The following is a 22,215-nucleotide window of genomic DNA, read 5'->3' as shown; positions in this document are numbered from 1 at the left end:
GGATTACAAGCGTGAGCCACCGCGCCCGGCCATTATATCTGTTCTTTTTAAGCAACAGTTCAGAGACTATGAAAGCACCGCTGATCATATCATGTGGTTTACTAGGAGGCATATAATCCCAGGTCTACAAAGCAAGAAATGGGACTAAATTGAGACAAACCATCACAAAGAGAATTCAAAACCCATGAAAGAAGAACTAGCTCCTAGATTTAAAATTTATATAACTGGTGAGGAGATTCGAGTTTTCATTGAGGGTTGGTTCTCAGGTCATGTTGCTGAAAGAAACTTAGGGGAATGGATGCCATCGTGATGACACTTCACATTCGGGGGGATGGTGCTTTTAGTTTTGACAAAGCACTCTCCTTTTTGGCCTTATTTGGAACTGCTCTTAGATTTACTGCAGAATCATGTGGTATGAGAATGTCATATGTTCAAGATAATAATCTATGTGGATACAGGGGGGTTGCTACAATTTTAGCATAATAGATGGACTGAATTCTAGATGTATTTATATCAGGACCTGCTCATGAAGGAGTCAATGAGATTTCAGATTTTGTAGTATTAATTCTTATTTTTAAGTGAAGGGGAAACCATAGACCAGAAGGAACATTCATGAGCATTCTCTAAGACTCAGCAAAAGATAGAAAGGAAAGGCCAGCCCCTCCATAAAATACTCTATGTCATGTAAATTTGAAATTAGGCTGAGCTCAATCTGAGACGGCTGCCCTTAAACACTGCTAAGAAGGAAATGAGCAAAGATGCTCTTTTAAATGGTCAGTGCTGGGCACAGTGGCTCATGCCTGTAATCCCAGCACTTTGGGAGGCTGAGGCAGGCAGTTCGCTTGAGTCCAGGAGTTCGAGACCAGCCTGGGCAACATGATGAAACCCCCATCTCTACAAAACACAGAAAAAAAAAATTAGCTGGGCGTGGTGGCATGTGCCTGTAGTCCCAGCAACCCAAGAGCCTAAAGTGGTAGGATCGCTTGAGCCACAGGAGGTAGAGGGTGCAGTGAGCTGTGATCGTGCCACTGCACTCCAGCCTGGGTGACAGAGTAAGATCCTGTCTCAAAAAAAAAAAAAAGTGCCTTTCAGTGCTTGGTGTGAAGTATTAGTTTACAGTGTTAAAATACTAGAGAATTCTAAAATTTGCTCCCCCAATCTAAGAGCTATGTTCTCATCCTCTTGTTGTCTACACTAGCTTTGGTTGTCCACACCAGCTTTGGACACACAAACACATACCCAGAGGCCATAGGTAGGTTACTTGCCTTTCATTTTCACATTTCCAAAATGAGGGTTTGAACCAGATGGCTTTGAAGTGCCTCCAGTTCTCACATGCTTTGGTTTTCAATCAAAATTGTAGGTCTGTTGATTTCTATTGTTCAGCTTCATGGATGCTGATTCATGAACAGCCTCCCCCAGCACACACACAAACACCACAGGCACACACACCCCTCTACCTTGGATGCACCCATTCATGCTTCAGATCCCACAAACTGATCAGGCGCCTATATTGAGGGCAGCAGGGTGTAAAAAACAGGCAGAGAGCTGGAATTTTATTTTCTTTTAAATCTTTATTTATCCTTTTCATTCCTTTATCCCACCAATGCAAATTGCGGAGAACAGCTGGAAGCCACGTCGGAGCGGCACAGGCCAGCTGGCTGAGTGATGCTGACCGCTGGCTCCGAGCATCGAGCATCGCAGAGGTCACAACGGGCATCAGCTCTGGAGCTCCTAGCGGGGGACACAGGGCTGCTGGAGGCCCGCAGGGAAGGCCGCCTCCCAGCTTCCACAGTAGTTTGGCCTTAAAAACACTAAGAACAGTTGCATTCATTGTCTTTTTTTTCTTCTTTTTTTCCTTTAATAATAAAAAAGAAAACCAAAACCTCCTATAATTTATAAGCTATGTTTGACTATCTACATTATATAGAAAATATAGACTCTGTTTACTTTATAACACACATCTTTTTCCCTTGATAAATAACTCTTTAAAATATCTAGTATACATGCCTTGACTTCTTATATATATAAGTTTGGTTTTATACATATACATACATATATACTCATGTTTGTAAAACACAATAAATATATACTCGACAATGACAGCCAAACAAATGCTGTTTTGGTTAAAAAACAACAACAACAATACAAAGCAGATGAAGTACTATAAAAGCACCAGGCAGCAGACAGAAAGCCATGTTTGCTAGAAACTTCTCCCTCCCCTGGGCAAGGCACAGGGCAGAATACTAAATACGTCCAGGTGCCTGAAAGAGAAGGAAGGCGGCAAAGGAATGGGTCAGGTCACAAGCTTTTGTTTGTTTCTTAGCCTGGGATTAGACTAAGAATCACAAATAAGTCATTCCATTTATAAGGAAAAACCAAGGGGCTCATTCAACAGCTTAGCCCTTGTGGTGGCTGCAGGCGACAGTAGAGACCTGGAAGGGGAAGGAGAGAGACAGTGACCTGGTGACAACTCCATGACTATTTTCTAGCCCCTGCCTACATCTGCCCAGGAAAGCTTTGATTGCCACACTAAGCATCAAGCCATTGCATATAACATGTTCTTTTCATTACTCTATTCACTGCTGGTGTAAACAGAAAGGAGGATTCAGTAGTGCAACACTTTAGGAGGCTGAATGAGAGCCACAGTTTCGGTGGCCCCCTCAAGGGCTCCAGCAAATGGGGACTGTGACGTGGAGGAGAAAAAGGCCAGTGGGCCATTTCCTTCCACTCCTGAGACAGTACTGGCTTCACCTCCAGATGCCAATGGGAACACTGAGCCCATCACCTTTTAAAGAAGCGCAGGAGGTCTTGACTCCTCTTATGAGAAGTCCCAGAAGCCCCAGTCAGACTGGGTGGGGGTCCCCTGAAACTCAGAGCACACTCCAGCTGCTGGCTCCTGTGCCTGGTGGGGAGAAGATGGAGGGACGGGCATGCCTGCCGCTGAGAAAGACTGTTATAACACTCCAGCTGCACACCCCTTTTCTTCCATGGCCCTCCTCTTTCTCCCCAAAAGGAAATTAAAATGTGGGGTTCTGATCATTGATTTTTAAACAAGCTCCCCAATGTCATGGCCTCTGCTCTGTAAACTCCAAGGTTCTGATGGCCAAAGAAAGTAGGCGGTGGTGGAGCAGTAGGCAGTGGTCAGGGCTAGATTTGTATTAATATCTAGGAGTGGGGTGGGGATACGGGTGGAGGGTGAGCCAAGTGGAGCAAGTCTCAGGAAATCCCAGAGGTGAAGATTTGATGCACATCCCCCATCCTTGCCAAATAAAATACATGTTAGAGATCATTATCACATTACAGTCACAATGGGACATTTTAAACAGCTTGTTTTCTGAGTAGGTTCAAGACATAATTGAGTTTATTTTAAAAAATGGATTTCCCAGCTGGGCACGGTGGATCACGCCTGCCATCCCAGCACTTTGGGAGGCCGAGGCGGGCAGACCACAAGGTCAGGAGTTCAAGACCAGCCTGACCAATATGGTGAAATCTTGTCTCTGCCAAAAATACAAAAATTAGCTGGGCGTGGTAGCCCGCGTCTGTAATCCCAGCTACTCAGGAGGCTGAGGCAGGAGAATCGCTTGAACCCGGGAGGCGGAGGTTGCAGTGAGCTGAGATCATGCCATTGCACTCCAGCCTGGGTGACAGAGTGAGACTCTGTCTCAAAAAAAACAAACAAACAAACAAAAAGGATTTCCGGATTTCCCCGCAACTGCTCAGCGAATCGAGGTGCAATGCAGGTCTAATTCCAACTTCACCCACTAGCCATAGGACTTCAGACAAGTCACTTCATCTCTCTGAGCCTCCTTTCCCTAGAGCTCTGGAGGTGCTGTGTGAGGCAGCATGAGACTTAAGAGGCAGAAAACCTGACTTTTCGTCCTGGCTCTACCACTAAAGATGTGGGTGGCCTTGACCATCACTCTCTGTTATGTAAAACAAAGGGACAGCTATTGGACTGTGAAGCCCCTTCAGATGCAGCTGAATTTACCTTCTGCCCAGAAAATCATTAGCAAAGCTGATTCTGCCCCCAGTACCCGCCAGAATGCAAGAGATCAGATCAGAAACCCAACTTATGATCACAGGTCAAATTCAATAGCTGTGGCTATGAGACAAGATGAAGAGAGTAAGGGTGTAAAGGTGCAGTGCACAGCTAACATTTGAGTGACAAACAAACGAACTTTAAAGCCTCACTCCCTGAGAAAGGACATTTTCCTACGTTATATTCAGACCCCCAAGAGCAAATTCCAAGGCCATCTATAATAGCCAACAAGATTTTGAAAATCCCCAGCCCTGAGGCCTGCTGCATCACCTACAGTCAAAATCAACACAGGAAGTCAATTTTAAAAGAGGCTGAGTGATATTTGCATTTTGGAAGGGGAAGAAACACTGGCTACTTCCATGTGCAGCTCTACAGCCTCCTGGCAGAACATCAGATGTTGCATCCCGCTGAACTGGAGGGTGCTGACAGCAGGCTGAGTGGAGCTGCAGGCCAGTCCATGCTTGTCACAGTCCTTCCTGGGTGTGACAGCAGACCCCTGTAGACGTTGATAAGGAGCGGTTTCCTGCCTGGCAAGAGCAGGAGGTGCCCACATCTCTTCCTGGGAGGCAGTGTGGTCTGGAGGAGAAGATTAAGGATTTGAATGACCTCATTTCTGCCTAACAGTTGTGTGACTTTGAACAAGTTCCTCTTCCTCTTACTGCCTCCATTTTCTCATGTGTATAAAAGAAATAGCAATACCCAACACTATAGGGTTTTTTATGGATTGTATGAGATAACATACTTAAAATACTCTGCACACAGTGGACAAGTCTTGGAGTTGGCCAGTCTTGGAGTTGGCCAAGACTATCCTACAGTCCAGATATACCTGGCACAGTGGTATTTGCTGCCATGTAGGCTAAGGGGAGTCTGGGGTGCCCTACAGTGCAATTGTCTGTTGAGAGGAGAAGTCTTGGAGGAGCTGACAGTGATCAGATTCAAACTTTTCAAATAGGCCCAGGGCACTCCCAAACATTTTTTAGATACCAGGTAAGAACCCAGACCCACACCCTCCCTCAGAACTTGAAATCTAGGCCATTCGCACATTGATGGGAACGAAACAGGCGTGCAGGAACTAAATGCGAAGACTCCTAAAGCACTGCCTCCTTACATCAAGGCCCTTGATGTACATTAAACAAAGCAGAAAGGAGCCAAAAGATTGCTGGGTTTTAGTCCTAGGTCAAAGTCAGCTGTGGGTACCCAGACCCCTAAGGGCATGATGAACGGTGCTGGGCTGAAACAAAGTCCTTCTGCAGAACGCTGTTGAAGGCTAGAGATTTCAGCTTCATATAGCTACCCCAAATCAAGTCTTTGCATGTGGTGGGATAAGGGCAAATGGAGCACTAAAGGAGTATCTCAAACCCATCTGCTACATTTTATATTTAAAGAAAATGAACTATCCAGTTCTTTTCTTTCTCTTGTTCCTTCATCTACCTACTACATGCATTTCAGTAGATAAAATGTGAGCACACTCACTAAAATATTTTTTCATGCCTCTTTTAAAGAATGTATGTTCTTTCTAATACCCCAGCGTCAAATGAGAGTTTTTGTTTTAGACATTAAATATTTATCACAGAGCTTAGAGGCCTTTGTGGGGACCTCCCTCCAAAACCCCAAGTATTGGGAAAAGATTTCCCAAGTATTACGGTTTAGTACAGAAACATACAATTGAAACCCCAGGAATATCCCTATTTAGGTTATGAATGACTTAGAAAAATGAAACCCATTGAATTATTTTGTTTGCTTTCCCTTCATCCTTAATCGGAGCCCTTCATGCTAGCTAGAAAATAATAATAATAATAATTCCAATGTTTCCCCAAAAACTACTTTCCCAGGGAGCAATTTAGAAGAACCAGAACCAGCTGGGCGCGGTGGCTCACGCCTGCAATCCCAGCACTTTGGGAGGCCGAGGCAGGCGGATCACGAGGTCAGGAGATCGAGACCATGCTGGCTAATACAGTGAAACCCCATCTCTACTAAAAATACAAAAAATTAGCCGGCTGTGGTGGCAGCCACCCATAGTCCCGGCTACTCGGGTGGCTGAGACAGGAGAATCGCTTGAACCTGGGAGGCAGAGGTTGCAGTGAGCAGAGATCACACCACTGCACTCCAGCCTGGGTGACAGAGCGAGACTCCATTTCAAAAAAAAAAAAAAGAAAAGAAGAATGAGAACCAAAGCAGTCCATGACATGGGCCTCTGTTCAAACTATTATTGGGAGACTTCCATTCCAGCAAATCTCTGGTTTGGAACTTATAGCTGCAAGAGCTGGAATGCTGACCATGAAGTCTGTCAGCAACAGATCAGGGACCACAATGAACCATGCATGGAGTTTCAGCTGACCCACCCTGCAGTGCTGTAGCAATGCCTCAGGAAGCAGGGTGACTCTTTCCAGGAAGGCAGTACTTACTTCTCTGTTCTAGAAAATGCCCAGCATTCCCCTCGTGTTTAGACACACCACACTTAAACCTATGAGTAGCCTGGGCTTCAAAGAATGTTGACCCTAGGGAGGACAATGAAGGATGCAACTGATTGGACTGTTCATTCTCAGATTTTGCCTACACAGGCTGGGGGTGGACTCCAGGCCTCTTAGATTCCCTTCTAGTTCTGATGGCAACTATCTGAAAAGAACTCTAAACCTCAGTTGCATGTAAAGACACCTGTTGGACTTCAGTGAGCCTGTGAACAAAAGCTACATAGACTTATGAGGAATGGCTTCCACGTCAACCCTTGATAAATGTCTTACGTGGGGTGAAGAATTAAACAAAGATAACAGAGGATAATTCCCTGTTCTCTGAATGCACTTGATTGGATCTTTCTTTCAAGACCAGATCTGAATTTTTTAAGAATGGTTTCAGCGACATTTGTCGGTAGCAAGCATTCAAAAATCTGTGTGTGTGTGTGTGTGTGTGTGTGCGCGTGTGTGTGTGTGTGTGCCTGTTCCCTTTTGGCACTGCCTGCTCCCAGCCTGCAGTTCAGCATCTCTAACAAAACTCTGTAAGCAGAGTGTGCAAGGACAAGACAGACAGGAGACCAATTAGAAGAACATGTTTTTTCCAACATTAGCCTTCTCAAGCCTAAGTGTGGCCCCTTGGGGGTTCTAAACCCCCATTTTAGAAACACTAGAAATAATGTTCTTTGTTGTCCTTTTGCTTTGTTTTGTTTCGTACCTACCCCCAAATTCTCAGGTGTCAGAATCCTGAAAGCAAATGCTGGAGCTAAGGAAAATACGTTTTTTTTTTTTTTTTTAAGGAAAGAGGATTCTGATTGGAACTGAAGGCTTCCTTTTTAAATCCACAAAGCTGGATGAATCCCCTAAAAGCTCTTGCCCAGCTTGGTAGGAGAGATGGGTGATGGAGCCCCAAACACCTCCCTGGCTAGGCTCACTTTACCTTCTATTTAGGAATTCACACTGCAACACTGAGGCACACAGCTGTCCTCAGTCTTTGGGGACAGCATATGAGCTTATGGTCAAACCCATACTTTGTGCTGTCTTCTTGGCCCTGCCTGGAGAGCCATGTGGCAGGGCTACCTTAACACCTCAGTAATCCCTCTGATACTCAATTCCACGTTTACTGGAAATAGTGTTATAAGGTGACTCCTTGCAGTTTTGAAATTGTTGACAAGTTCAAAGAGCTATTTTATTCTCTGCTGCCCCTGCTTTGGTGCAGCCTGTGCTCTTTCCTTGTGGCTTCTAGGAGTCCTGCTTGCTATTTCTGACCTCTCTTTCTCCACCAGGTGAAGGGCAATGAACCAAGTACAAAGACACACCCCCAGTGCTTCCTATGAGGAAGCCCAATCAATCAAAAGGTGGCCACTTTGCTACTAAGTACTTTTGCCTTTAGATATCTCACATCCAATAAAAAGTGGCTTCCTGGAATTTGAACTCTCTCACCAGCCCATCCCACCCCCAACTCCAGCCTAACAGGCTTCTGCAGACTGTGAAAATGGGCCTTCTCCTGCCAGCAGTGGGTGTCCCGGGCACTGAGCTTGCCATCTGATACCAGTTCCTTGACCTCGCAGAACCACTTGGCTTGCAGAAGGCCAAGGTGTGTGGGATGGATGAGGTAGGGAGGGAAGCAACCCCTCCTTGCTTGTCACAGTAAAGGGCAGCAGAGGCAGCTAAACCAAACCACTCTCGTGCAAATACCCAGCAGGGATCACCCCAGGAATGGCAGGCTCTCCTGAATGCTTCCAGGCTAGGAGCTCAGCCCACCAACAGTCTGGTTTGGGGTCGGTCACCGGGACTGGAGTTTACCTTCCCAGATGCCATTTACTCACACTGTCCCTCCACCTCCCTGATCCCCACATTCCCCATGGCCACCCTCTCCCTTCGGCCCTTCCCTCTCTGTGGACACCCCCTGCAGAAGGCTCAAGTCCCCGAGGTTCTCAGTCTGTGCTAACAGTAGAGGGACACCCTGCTGCGGCGCATGGCCTCGCTGATCAGGTAGGCGGGGCTCAGCTCCGGCTCCTCGGTCATGACGGCAATGTTCTGCCACTCGCCCGTCTGGCTGGACCTCTTGATGGTGTCCACCACGCACAAGGCATACAGGCAGTCGTCGAAGGTGGCGGCCATGGTGAGGGGCCGCCCGTCCCACGTGCGCCGGTCGTCCTGGTCCTGGAAGGCCTGGCGCACCGCCTGCATCATCTTGATGGTGCCGCGCAGGTAGGGCGAGGGGATGTCGCTGAAGGCCTTCTCCGGAAGCAGGGAGTTGCTCACCGGCGTGGCATCCTGCACCAGCAGCTCCTGCTCTGGGGCGCTGTTGCGCTGCCCGTAAAGGTCGGTGCCCACGGCCAGCAGGCGCCCGGCTGAGCCCACCACAGTGACATCCTGCTTGAACTCGCCGGGCACGTTGAAGTTGAGGGTGACGGTGCAGCACACCCCGCCCTCCAGCACCATCTGGAAGGTGCAGAAGTCATCGCTGGTGATCTGGCGGATGCCCTTGATGTGGTCAGTCTGCTTCACGAAGGTCTTGAGCAGCCCGTGGACCTTGACGGCCTTCTGGCCGGTGAGGAAGGTGAGCAGGTCGATGATGTAGGTGCCCACAGAGTGCAGGCCGCCGCCGCCCATCAGGTCGTCGCAGCTCCAGTTGTACTTCTTGCCCAGCAGGCTGCCACCGTGTACCTGCACCTCGCACACCAGCGGCTCACCCACGTAGCCCTCCTCGATCAGCTGCTTCATGCGCACGAAAGCCGGCAGGAAGCGCAGCACGTTGCCCATGATGCTCATGAGCTTGGGGTAGTAGTGGGCGGCGGAGGTCATGCGGAAGGCGTCCAGCGGCGTGGCCGCACGGTCGCAGATGACGTTCTTGCCAATGCCTGCGGGTGGGAGGAAGACAGCGGTCAGCGGGGCACGACCACGTCGGAGCGCGCGTCCCTGGGTCATATCTTAAAATATTTCACATTAATAGAAAAGGAAGGTCAGATGTGGTGGCTCATGCCCGTTGTCCCAGCACTTTGGAAGGCCAAGACCAGAGGAGACCTTGAGCCCAGGAGTTGGAGGCCAGCCTGGGTAACATGGAGAGATCCTGTCTCAATAATAATAATAATAATAATAATAATAATAATAATAATAATAATGAGGCGGGCGTGGTGGTGCACGCCTGTGGTCCCAGCTACTCAGGAGGCCGAAGTGGGAGGATCACTTGAGCCCAGGAGGTCGAGGCTGCAGTGAGCTATGTTCTGGCCACTGCACTCCAGCCTGGGGACAGCAAGACTCTGTCTCAAAAAATAAAAAATAATGAAAATAAAAAGAAGATACTCTATATATTTCAATATTACTTTAAATATTTATCTTGCCTTACTTAATTTGTTGTTTTTAGTTTGTTTGTTTTTGAGACAGAATCTCACTGTTCCGCAGGCTGCATTGCAGTGGTGCAATCATAGCTAACTGCAGCCTTAAATCTCTGGGCTCAAGCAATCCTCCTGCCTCAACCTCCTGAGTAGCTAAGACAGTAGGTGCCACCACACCCAGCTAAACTTTTTTTTTTTTGAGACGGATTCTCACCCTATCGCCCAGGCTGGAGTGCAATGGCACCATCTCGGCTCACTGCAACCTCCACCTCCTGGGTTCAAATGATTCTCCTGCCTCAGCCTCCCGAGTAGTTGAGATTACAGGTACCCGCCATCATGCCCAGCTAATTTTTGTATTTTTAGTAGAGACGGGGTTTCACCATGTTTGCCAGGCTAGTCTGGAACTCCTGACCTCATGATCCGCCCACCTCAGCCTCCCAAAGTTCTGGGATTACAGGCGTGAGCCACCGCACCCAGCCATTTTTTTTTTTTTTTTTTAAAGAGATGGGGTCTCCAGTTTTTTTTTTAAGAGACAGGGGTCTCCTTATATTGTTCAGGCTGGTCTCGAATTCCTGGTCTTAAGTGGTCCCCTACCCTCTAAGTCCCCAAAGTGCTGGGATTACAGGTGTCCTGGTCCCAAAAGGCCATGAATTACTTAATTTTAATGTTAAATGTCTGGTATTGCCATTTAAATAGTAAGGTTTATTTTAAGATATTTAAGTAACCTATATTTTAGAAATGTTTAACAATATTTGCTAAGGTAGTGTAAAATACTTCATTTTATATTTTATTTATATAAATTTATAACATTTTAAACAGAAATAGATTTTGCTTTTATATTATTTAAATACAAAATATAAGATAGTACTACTAAAGTACACAATATAATCTTTTTACATACAAAATATATTATTACAGTTATCTTATATATAAAATGTTTTATATGTTGTATTTTATATTTAAAATATCATTTTTAGTAAAAGTGTATTATTATTAAAAATCATACAGTGAAAGGAGAAGAGTGCCTGTATTTGGACAGAATCAGAATACACAAACTTAAATCCTAGCCAAGGTAAGTCTAATTAAGTGTGAAGAATTTCTTAATGATACCCTTTGAAGGTCTAAGCTTTTGGCTGACGTCTTCCCCTCTCCACCCCCCACAATTCCCCAGGATTTTATTTTGAGCATTATCATGCTTGTTTATTTTGCATTCCGGATTAGGGCTAGCAGTGGTCACAGACGTGTTCGTTTAAAGTTTTTCTTTTCCTATAAAGAGCGGATATTACCTAAATCTGAGGAGTTGGCAGTGCCTGTTTCCTCCCTGACCCCCATCTGCTTCAGGGTGGGGTATGTTGCTTTTGGCCAGTGGAGGTCAGGCCAAATAAGACTTAGTCTTATGTGATGACTCTAATGTGAGTATAAATTACACAGAGACCAAAATGCCTCTCTGAGCCCTTTAGAAGACTAAGTGGTTCTGGGTCTGGGGAAAACAAAAGATCAAAGGAAAGAAGAGTGGCAGGGAATGAGAAAGGGATTTATTCCATGGAAGCCAAGAGTCAGGGAAGAAGAAAAACAACTCAGCTGGACCTGGAGAAACAGCCAACTGGAGGGCAAGAAAAAAAAAAAAGAATGACACAGATTTGTTAGCAAGTCAGATAAAACAGACGCTAGGCAAAAAGACTTGGGAGTCAAAGCACCTGTCCTGGGGCAGGTCTCTGTGGTCTCCGCATGCTCACCCATAGACCCTCTAATGGAGACCTAGGCACTCCAGCCGCAGATGTGGGAGAGACCCCAAGAGAAATGGGGTGATGAGACACATGCCACCCTATCCCACTTGTCCTGACTGCAGGCACTCAATTCACAAAATCCACGAACACTTACAACATGGTGAGCTAAGATGGGGTTTTGTAGAAGTCGTGCGATTGCAGATGTCTGTCCAGGGCCACAGCCTGGCACATGGCTTTCTCATTTTCCCATTGGAAGAGCTAGCCAAATCCTAGAACTGGTCAGTGCAGACAGGAGAAAGGAAATACAAACGACGGCTGTCAGTTTCCACGGGCACATCTAGTTCTGGCCCTGAGCGAAAAATCCGGAGCCTACAGAATGACCACACCTCCTTGCTTTTTTTTCTATGTTGGCAGAGCTGGGCTGGTCCCCCTGATGGCCATGAAATAGCAGTGAGAAGCTCTTTTAGTGCTTAGCAACCAGATGAGGACTGAGGCTCCGGCAGAGAGATGAGATAACATTGGTTTGTATCGCCAAAAGTGCCACACACCTGTTTAACATTATGTTCTGACAATATGATCCTGTAGGCATAAGGCTCATCGAACACCAGCTTATGCTACCAGGAACAGATTTATATGTAAATGCAGTGGTAGGTCACTGAAGGGACAGGTGACAAATACTGCCAAAATCTGCCTCACACCCATTGGGTGTAGGCTCTGGCCTCCACTACACCCTATTTCAAGGTCCCCAAAAGCAGGATCCTGACTGCCATCTCCTCAGTATACACTATTGGTCATATTAATGGTACTTAAGAAAAGTTTTTTATTTTTTTCTATTATAAAAATTATAAAATAATAAAAGAAGAATAATTAGAGGAAAATGATCCACACCCCTTCCCTACACACCCAAAATAATGATTGCATGGAATTCTTTGCAGGTCCATAAAGAGATTTCAATGAAAGCTCCAGAAGATGTAAAATGAACATGACATGACACACAAAAATGCAACTCCATCCCGAGACGCATGTGTGGATTCCCCAGGGATCTGAGATACAGACATCTCTTCAGGCTATTTATCAGGTTGGTGCAAATGTAATTGTGGTTTTGCCACTAAAAGTAATTGTGGTGCCCTCTTTTTAATGGTAAAACTGCAATTACTTTAGCACCAACCTAATATATATGATATGGCTCCACATTATACAGTAAGGTCCTCGAGGATAAGCGCTGGGTCCTTTAATGCTTAAGTCTCCATTAATACCCACAGCACCTTGTGGTGCATCCAATGTGCAGCAGGAACCCAGCAAACCTTATTGCCTGCCCCACCTTTTTGCCCACAGTCTTTCGCAATATTCATGCTTTACAGATGGGTCTCAGCAACATCTTAACACACAATATCTTCAAAAGTCAAACGAGACTTCTAGGAATTTATCGTAAAGAACTAATCCAATATGCAAGCATGGCTTCTTGCCCAAAGATAGTTTTGACTGCATTATTTATTATAGCAAAAAAATGGGAACAGAGGCTGGATGCAGTGGCTTCACGCCCGTAATTCCAGAGTTTTGGGAAGATCACTTGAGGCCAGGAGTTTGAGACCAGTCTGGGCAACATAGCAAGATCCCATTTCTTAAAAAAAGCCAGGCGTGGTGGCGCATGCCTGTAGTCCCAGCTACTCAGGAGGCTGAGGTGGGAACATCACTTAAGCCCAGGGGTTTAAGGCTACAGTGAGCTATGACTGTGTCACTGCACTCCAGCATAGGTGACAGTGAGACCCCGCCTCAAAACAAAAAACAAAACAACTGTGAACAACGCAAATACCCAACAGAAAAAGGGGTAAGTCAACTGTCATGCAGCCATATAATAGAATATTGCGCAACCATAGAAAATGATGCTTCTGAAGACTTTTCAGTGGCAAGTAAGATGATTATGATGTAATGTTAAATGAAAAGGGCTCTATTCATAGACATATATGATCTCAACCCTCTCTAAAATGACAAAAGAAAAAGAAAAACTCTAGAAGGTTTACTCTGATTAACAGGAGTGGTTGGATTAGTAGGATTATGATTAATTTTATTTTCTTCACTACATTTTTCCACATTTTCTAAATTTGTATTTTTATGGTCAGAAAAAGAAAGCTAACTAAAAAAATCCACAAAGAGACAGGAAGAGCTTTGAAGACAGCACTCACAATACTGGGAAAAGGGTCCTCCAAAGTCTAGGGGAGCTGGCAGGTCCCAGCTCTCATGGACCCATCCCAGTTCCTGAGCCCCGGAGAGCTGGTAGAAGGCTCTGCTGACCCTGAATCTTGAAAGCTTCAGAGGCCCGGGCTCTGTTGCCAGGTCTTCTTGCTCCATTTGCTCAAGACCTCTTTATGATTCTTAGTGAAAGCTGTAGACTCTCTCTCCAAAACATGCAACTCAGACAGACGCACAAAACTCTGCCACAGCCTGAAACCCATGCACGGATCCCCTCTGGTTCTGAGGCCCAGGCATCACCACACATTGTACAATAACTTCTTAAAGGCTTTGGGACATATTGTTAAAAATAAGATAATCCTTCCAGTTCTAAAAGGAACCCAAAAGGCAGAGCCAGCAGACCCTTCACAAATTGCTAAACAAGGTTTGTTTTCTCTGCACTCTGGACAGTCTTCCCTTACCCTACCTCTCTCGGGGGGCTTCTGAAAAGCCCACTCTGAGATCCTCAAGATCCTCAAGTTTTTTCTTTTTCCAGCTTTTCCCCACCCAAATCTTCACTATCAAAAAGTTCTTGCTAAAGGAGCACAATCCTAAGCATAGACTTCTAGTCAGACACTGTGTGTGTGTGTGTGTGTGTGTGTGTGTAGGTGGATTAGTGTGGCACAGAGCATTCCCCTCATCCCTAAAACCACGTGCAATGTAAAGGGAACTTGCATTGTCTGAGTGTGTGGTTGACGTACCCCACAATCCTGGGTGTGTCAGATGCCATTCACTGTATGCTGGGATTTCTCCCGAAGAAAGCACACAGATACCTGTTCTGCAAACTGCCTGTCTGTCAGCCTGGGCTTTGGGCTCAGCTATCCAACAAACACCACAAGTCTTTGATGTTCTCATGACAATCATCTGTCTTAGCATAGGAGACAGCACCAAAATGGCTCTTTAGAGAAAAGCATTCTCTCTCCATTTAATGTAGGAAATAAGTAGAGGCAGTCTTGCAGTCTTCCCTAAGCACGTGGCTATGACATTTCTTTGACTTGAGGGTAAGTAGATTCTACCGGGGAGACAGAAAATGAGGGGTTCAGGCAGAGGCAGAGGCCCTTTTTTTATAAGCCCTTTACAGCCATGGCTAATTTCCTAATGGGGAAACCTACAAAGCCTTTCCCTCTTTTGCCACGAGAAAAGAATACTGCCCTACGTCACTCTGCACAGCCTAAGGAGGCCGCCTGCACTTTCTTACTCCTGGGTGAACAACTTCCCTGAAAGGACGAGGGAGCCACTTGTCCCACGCTGCGTCCACACGCCTCTGGGAGCACCAGGCCAACACACGTTCTTTAGGTCTCAGGTTTACATCCTCTGTGGCAAAATGTGGTGCCCTCTTTCTAAGACAAAAAGATCAAAAACTTTGGGACTTCAAACAATTTTAGGGATAAAAATCATGCTGCAGAGAATTAGGCAAAGGGACTTGGAACATATGGATTCTATTTCACTCCAGATTAACAGGCAGTGAAAAATGAAAAACATGAAAACAAGAAGTGCCTGAGAAAGTATGTTTTGTGTTCTGCCAAGCCCCAAACATTTCCCGAGTGGTGGGAGAGGTCTGGCAAAGTCCCCCGGTGCTCACAATGGTGGCAGAGGAACGGGAGGGGCTTTCTGTGCACATGCAGGTATGATGGACGAGGGTCACTCCGCTGTGTCCATCCAGGACTGTGAGCCATCATGCCACGGCTCCATGCTCAGCCTGCCCCACTGAGGGCTCTGTCCCTGCATCCAGAAATGGCTGTCTTGGAGGGTTGCTGCATCTGTCAATGTGATGCAGTGTGACCACGGGTGAGTGGCAGAGAGCACACGGGGACTGGCCTGGGTCTTGGGAAGACCTTCACAACTCACTCCACAAAGACCAGGCAGCCCTTTGTGTGAGAACAAAGAGCTAAAGCTGGGTCTTTTGGAGGCTTTGGGGCTTGAACCAACTTAAAATTTTAAGACGAGATCCTCTCAGCAGCAAATAAAGCAAAGCTATCTGTCCTTAAAATGGAGCTGAGAGATACCTTCCAACCTATGTCGCTGTGCTGCAGTTAGGAGCAAAATGAGATCCGTGGGAAACTTCCGACGGGTTAGAGTGCTATGTGCAAGGCAGTGTGCCTGCTCTTCGTCAGAAGCTTTTAAGTTAAATAATTTCAGAAGGAGCTTTACTGCCCTCCTGAGATCTCTCATGGGGAAATGGAAAATCAGCTCCCTCCGAAGCCTGCTGAATGTGTTCTCTGTAACCGAGCCAAAATATTCATGGCCCTCTTGAGAAATCCGTGCTATAGGGAAGAGTTTCCAGCCCAGAGACCCTAAAGCCCTTCAGGCAGCTGCTCCCCTTATATCTTCCAAGCTCAGGGTCTCCAAGTTATGGCTGAGTCTCTGCTCCTATCTCAGGACAGATCAGAGCTTTGGTGGGGCTGACACTTGATCCAAATGGTACTCCGGGGAGTCTGAGCAAGGGGCTTCCCATTCACACTTCTAGGGAAAGATGGAGCTCTGTTGTCCCACAAAGCAGGTACCTGTTGCTGCCCTTCATCAGGGAAGTTATCCCTGGGTACCTGAAGGATGGCTGACACCTGGCCACCCAGGGACCAGGGCTGTTCCCTAACATAATCAGCCTGGAACCTCAAGCATCCCTCCCCATGAGCACATTTCCAATCACACACTCCCTGATCTAATCATGGTGGAAATCTCGGAGGCAATGCCACTATCCACGAGTTCCTCCCCATCATTCCACTTGTGTTGACAGCCCCTTATCTTCTCGAAGCCAAAACGGATGCTAGTTCTGCAGGCTGGCTTGCAGCTGTCCCAGCAGATTGGCAGAGCCCCCGAAAGAAGTCTCATCAGATACGGCTTCCTATTTTTTCCTCGCATTTGCAGAAGGTAGAGACGGCTTGCTTTGCATTTCAAGTCAGGAACTCATTATTTTCATTTATACTCTGTTCCTTCAACATTTCTGTGCTAGGCACTGGGACCAAAAAATGAGTAAGAAAGATGAATAAGAGCTCACAGTCTAGTAGAGGAGACCAATCAGGAAAGGCGTGATTATGGAATGCAGATCTCAGAAAGTGATAAATGATGAAACCATAAAGGAAGGGCTGCCCAACCAATTTGGGCACGGAAGAAAGTTCTGCTGGAGAGGGAATGTTTGAGCTGGGTTCTGAAGCATGCATAGGAGCTTGCCTATTCATCATTCAGAAGTTTGGGTCAGGTATAAAAAATGGTCTAAAATAAGATTAATGGTGTTTAATGTGGAATCTGGGAAACTGCTAATACTGGACTGTTTATAAAAACTGTTGTGTGTATGGCCAGACGCAGTGGCTCATACCTGTAACCCCAGCACTTTGGGAGGCCGAGGTGGGCAGATCACGAGATCAAGACTATCCTGGGTAACATGGTGAAACCCTGTCCCTACTATACAAAAAATTAGCAGGGCGTGGTGGCGGGCGCCTGTAGTCCCAGCTACTCAGGAGGCTGAGGCAGGAGAATGGCGTGAACCTGGGAGGTGGAGCTTGCAGTGAGCCAAGATCGCACCACTGCACTCCAGCCTGGGCAATGGAGCGAGACTCCATCTCAAAAAAAAAAAAAAAGTTGTGTGTATATCCTGATGCACAATTTTCTGAGAAGTTCATTAGATTCTTAAAATAAACTGTGATTCAAGAAGGATTAAGCAGAATTAGAGTTTAGAGTAAAGAAAAAGAAAAAAGTCAGGTCAAAGACAAATCTCTGGTTTCAGCAGAACTAAGCATACGAACAGACAGAGCTATTTATAATCCCTCCATCCCTGCACCCTGAGACATGGGACATTTAGTCACTTTCACTCTCTCACTCACTTACTGCAACACTCCATTTAGCTCAGCTCTTTTTCCCCTTTTATTTTTCTTCTTGCTAATCTCCTTCCTGTTCCCCCAACACACACACACACACACACACACACACAAACACACACACACACACTCTACGCTTTTTTTTTTGAACTTAGAAACTGCAAGAGAAGTAGAAGTATCATCAGGGTTGACTTGTCTAAATTCCACTCTTCCCCCTGTCCCTTCCTCCATATACATTAAAAGAGGCCATCTGGAGAGACTAAATCCCCGATTTTCAATCCCCATGAAAGTTCTTAACATCAATACAACTTCCCAACTCAAAAGACTAGTCTGATCTGCTCATAGCACAAATGGCACAATTTCAAATAGCAACAACAGTCATTTATTGAGTACTTACTTTGTGCCAGAGGAGGCTGAGTATTTTGCACGCATTTTCATGTTTTAGTCTACACAACCAGGTACTTGTCCTGATCCCATCTTACAGACGTGGAAACTGAGCCTCTGAGGGGTAAGCAACTTGCTTCTGATTCCACAACTCAATAGTAGTAGAGTCAAATCTAGAATTTGAACCCAGATTGTGTAGCTACAAAGCCAGCCTAGTCTTTTTAAAAATATGTTTTTTGTGTGTGTGTGTGTGTGTGTGTGTGTGTGTGTGTTTGAGACAGAGTCTCACTCTATCGCCTAGGCTGGAGTGCAGTGGTACAATCTCAACTCACTGCAACCTCCGCCTCCCAGGTTCAAGCCATTCTCCTACTCAGTCTCCTTAGTAGCTGAGATTACAGGCATGCACCTGTAATGCACCTGGCTAATTTTTGTAATTTTAGTAGAAACAGAGTTTCTCCATGTTGGCCAGGCTGGTCTTGAACTCCTGACCTCAAGTGACCCACCGCCTCGGCCTCCCAAAGTGCTGGGGTTACAGGTGTGAGCCACCATGCCCATCCAAAAATAAGTTTTTTTAATTGACTCATAATAAATATACATATTTCTGGGGTATATAGTGATGTTTCAATACATATAATGTATAGTGATCAGATCAAGGTAATTAGCACATTCATCATCTCAAACCTTTTTTTTTTTTTTTTTTTTTGAGATGGAGTTTCACTCCTGTCTTTTGTTGCCCAGGCTGGAGTGCAATAGTGCAATCTCAGCTCACAGCAACCTCTGCCTCCCGGGCTCAAGCAATTCTCTTGCCTCATCCTCCCAAGTAGCTGGGATTACAGGCATGTGCCACCAAGCCCGGCTAATTTTGTATTTTTTAGTGGAGACGGGGTTTCTCCATGTTGGTCAGGCTGGTCTTGAACTCCTGACCTCAGGTGATATGCCCACCTCGACCTCCCAAAGTGCTGGGATTACAGGCGTGAGCCACCGCACCCATGCCAAAGAAATCAAATCTTTAAGATTTCTTTGTGTTGGGAACATTCAGTATTCTCCTTATAGCTATTTGAAAATGTACAATAAATTATTGCTAATTACAGTCACCCTACAGTGCTATAGAATGCTAGGACTTATTCCTCCCATCAAGCTGTACTTTGGGTCTGATCTGAACTTTTGCACTTTTACTGCCTTCTGACCACCCTTCTCTTAAGGCTGGCTAGGTTATTCTTTGCATCCATGTCACCCAGAGATACACGCTCCCATTCTTGCTGGCTACACGTGCCTGTGCACATATGTTCAATGTCTGCAGCACATAGCACAAAAAGAGGGCTCTGAAGACAATCATGCGACTGACTGCAGTGAGCTTCAGAAACCAGGGTGGTGGGGATGGGAGGCCCGATGTTCTGCTGGGTGACATCTGAAGTCTCAGGGCAATTTGATTAAGTTTCCATCCTAATTTCACACTTGAAATGGAAATGGGTCAGAGTGACTCACATTCAGCTCCTGTGTCAAAGCTCCTGGGGCTGTCAGTGGGCTCTGAAAGAGGGTCACAGCCAATGAAACGAAGTCAGGATGGCTGATGATGATGGGACTTGGTGTTGAACTGAATTAATTGCTCAAGTGCTTTCTACATTCAATCCTTGCACAAGGCCAAGCCCGTATCCCACCAACCCCTTTGTGGACCTTCCCCCATGACTCAAGCCTGTTGCCTGGGTCCTCTTATTGCCCAGGAACCCCCATCAGCACAGGGATTTTCTCAGATTGCTTCGTGTGCATTTGGTCATTAATGACGGAAACTATCAATGTGTAATGAGCATTTATTCCTGAAACACTTTCCAATTTCTGTTTCCAATTTCTGTTTCCAATGTTCTGTTATTGGTAAATCCCATACATCTCCATCTCTACAGCTTATATTGGAGGCTACAGTTGAGAATGCAGATATGATATTGGGGAGTCACTAGCCAGCTCCTTCCAGCAGGGGCATTTCCCAGGAGAGAAAAGAAAAGCTTGCTACTTCCAGCCCAAGGGAGACCAAGGGTAGAGGTCTAGAAACAACAGGTAGGTATGTAGAACCAAGAGACCTTCCAAGCTAGTGGCCAGCTTCCCATGCAGGGAGGCCTGGGGCAGCCCTCCTCTTCCTGTTGGTGGCACATACAGACCAGAGTGTGAGGGGGCAGGGAAGTGGGATGAGGGCAAGAGGGCCCATGGGAGAACAGAGGCTTGGAGTTGGATACAGTGGTGACAGTGGTCAGGGACTTGCGGACAGAGGAAAATGACCAGGACTGTGAACTCCAGCAGTTGAGTCCTGCTATAATTGGTCCAAAATAGCCAAATGACAACCACTGTACCTCAGTGGTTGCTATTCTAGAGAGTGGCCTAGAACAGCCATTCTTGAGCCTACACCACCATTCCACGCTTGGACAAGCCAGGATTCAGAGTATACCCCCCGGATCCAAGGGACATAGCCAGAGTCTCACAAGCCACACTATCCCCATAGAAAGAGCCAATTTCTGGAGTGGAAGAGGAAAAAGCAGAACGCCAAACATTGGGTCACCAGAGTCATTTAAAAGAGGCTGAGATACTTAAAAGAAAACACAAATGATTGGATTGGGTAAGATTGCCGGGTTGAACTACAATTCCATTTCCTACCCACCCACCGAACAGGATGGAGGCCTAGAATGGCGGTCAGCCTGGCTGTTGAGAAATAAAGCAATCTATGCTTTCTCTTCACAAGTATGGTGTGAAACCTCATCACACATCCAAAAGGCTGGGAACCTCCTGTCATCTCCCAAAGCCCCCACGTAGTCCCCAACAAAACCTCAGAATCTCCTTGTTGATTGCAAGTCAATACTTCAAGAGAAACACTATCCTCACTGTGTGTACAGTGGGAAGGCAAGATACTTTAAACTAGGCAACATCTCAGAATAAATGTAGGAAATTCTCTATTCAAGGCAGGTTTTGCTTTAGTGAAGGGATCACAAGTGCATTTACCCAGCAGATACTTTTTTTTTTTTTTAAAGCCAAGATATTTCACACAGTCCTAAGTTTTGGTCTCAAAAAATACAAAAATCCAGAAACACTGGGTTTCTTCTGCAGAGCCTCCTTCATGACAACACTCAGTTGTAGCTATCTAGTGGCTTCCACAGTTAGATGGCATGTACATCTCCAGTACACCACAGTCCTCACCAGTCCCTAGTGCATTGCTGTCCTGTATTAGTTTTGTATTGCTGCTATAACAAAGCAGCACAAACTGAGCAGCTTAAAACAACACCCATTTACTGTTTTTCACTTCTCTAGATCAGAAGTCCAGGTGGGCTCAGCTGGATTCCTGATTACCGTTTCACACAATCATTCTGGAGAAGAATCTGCTTCCAAGCTCATTCAGGCTGTTGGTTGAACTTGGTTCCTTGTGGCCGTAGGACTGAGGTCCCCATCTCCTCGCTGGCTGTCAGCTTCTACAGTGCCCACTTTCCTGCTGTGTGCCCTGCCATCTTCAAGCTAGCAATAGCATGTGGAAGTTGGATCCTTCTCATGCTTGGAAGCCCTCAGACTTCCTCTTTTGCCACCAGTGAGAGAGAATGTGCCACCTTTCCAGAGCTCCTGTGATTAGATTAGGCCCACCCAGATGATCCCCTTTTTGCCGTAGAACTAATCATAGAAGTAACACCAAGTGGCAAAGGTCCTCTTAGAATTCTACCTCCCACAGTTCCTCCAGCCCTGTCCACTTATTGTGTTACCTGCCTGCAAGCTCTAGAAACCCCCCCAGAGGAAAAGTCTCAAGTATTCTCAGACATATGCCTACCTTCCTTCCAAACCTCTCTTTGTTTCTGAGTTCCTTCAGTAGTTTTTACTCCATCAAAAAGAAAGACTCAGTGAGGTGCTCCAGGGTTTTTAAAATCTACTTTTAGTCCCTTGTTATCAGTGAGATTGTGTCCCCAGCTCTGGGTTCCCTGTAGGCAGTAGCAACAGAAACAGGTGCAGAACAGGGCCATAGCCTCAGTCTTGGGGCAGAAAAGAGCACAAGGAAGAGAAGAGGAGCTAAAACTTTATGTATCCACTTGGCATCAGGGGCTTCCCTTTGGCTCACTTAAGCACCACTCCAGCGCCATCACCCCCATTTGTAGAAAATGGGGAACTAAGGCTTAGAGATTATGATTGCCCAAGGTCAGAGATAATGGGCAGATCCAGGGTGCAAATTCAGTTCTGTGGTCCCAAAGCCCCGCGTTTTCCATTTTTCACATCAGT

General features: G+C 46.1%; 1 protein-coding gene across 3 annotated transcripts in view; it reads right to left on the bottom strand.

The window, feature by feature from the left end:
* Window positions 1-1,551: 1,551 nt before the first annotated feature.
* GFOD1 (Gfo/Idh/MocA-like oxidoreductase domain containing 1) overlaps window positions 1,552-22,215 on the bottom strand; it is a 128,874-nt gene continuing 108,210 nt past the window's right edge. For all 3 annotated transcript variants that reach the window (XM_055263469.2, XM_063632868.1, XM_063632867.1), the window contains exon 2: window positions 1,552-9,353. In XM_055263469.2, the coding sequence (XP_055119444.1) occupies window positions 8,434-9,353 (920 nt within the window). In that variant the 3' untranslated portion in view covers window positions 1,552-8,433. The remainder of the gene's footprint in view (window positions 9,354-22,215) is intronic.

The sequence above is a fragment of the Symphalangus syndactylus genome, chromosome 23 (assembly GCF_028878055.3).
Source record: "Symphalangus syndactylus isolate Jambi chromosome 23, NHGRI_mSymSyn1-v2.1_pri, whole genome shotgun sequence".
Taxonomy (NCBI): Eukaryota; Metazoa; Chordata; class Mammalia; order Primates; family Hylobatidae; genus Symphalangus; species Symphalangus syndactylus.
This window is presented reverse-complemented; position numbering and strand designations above follow the sequence as displayed.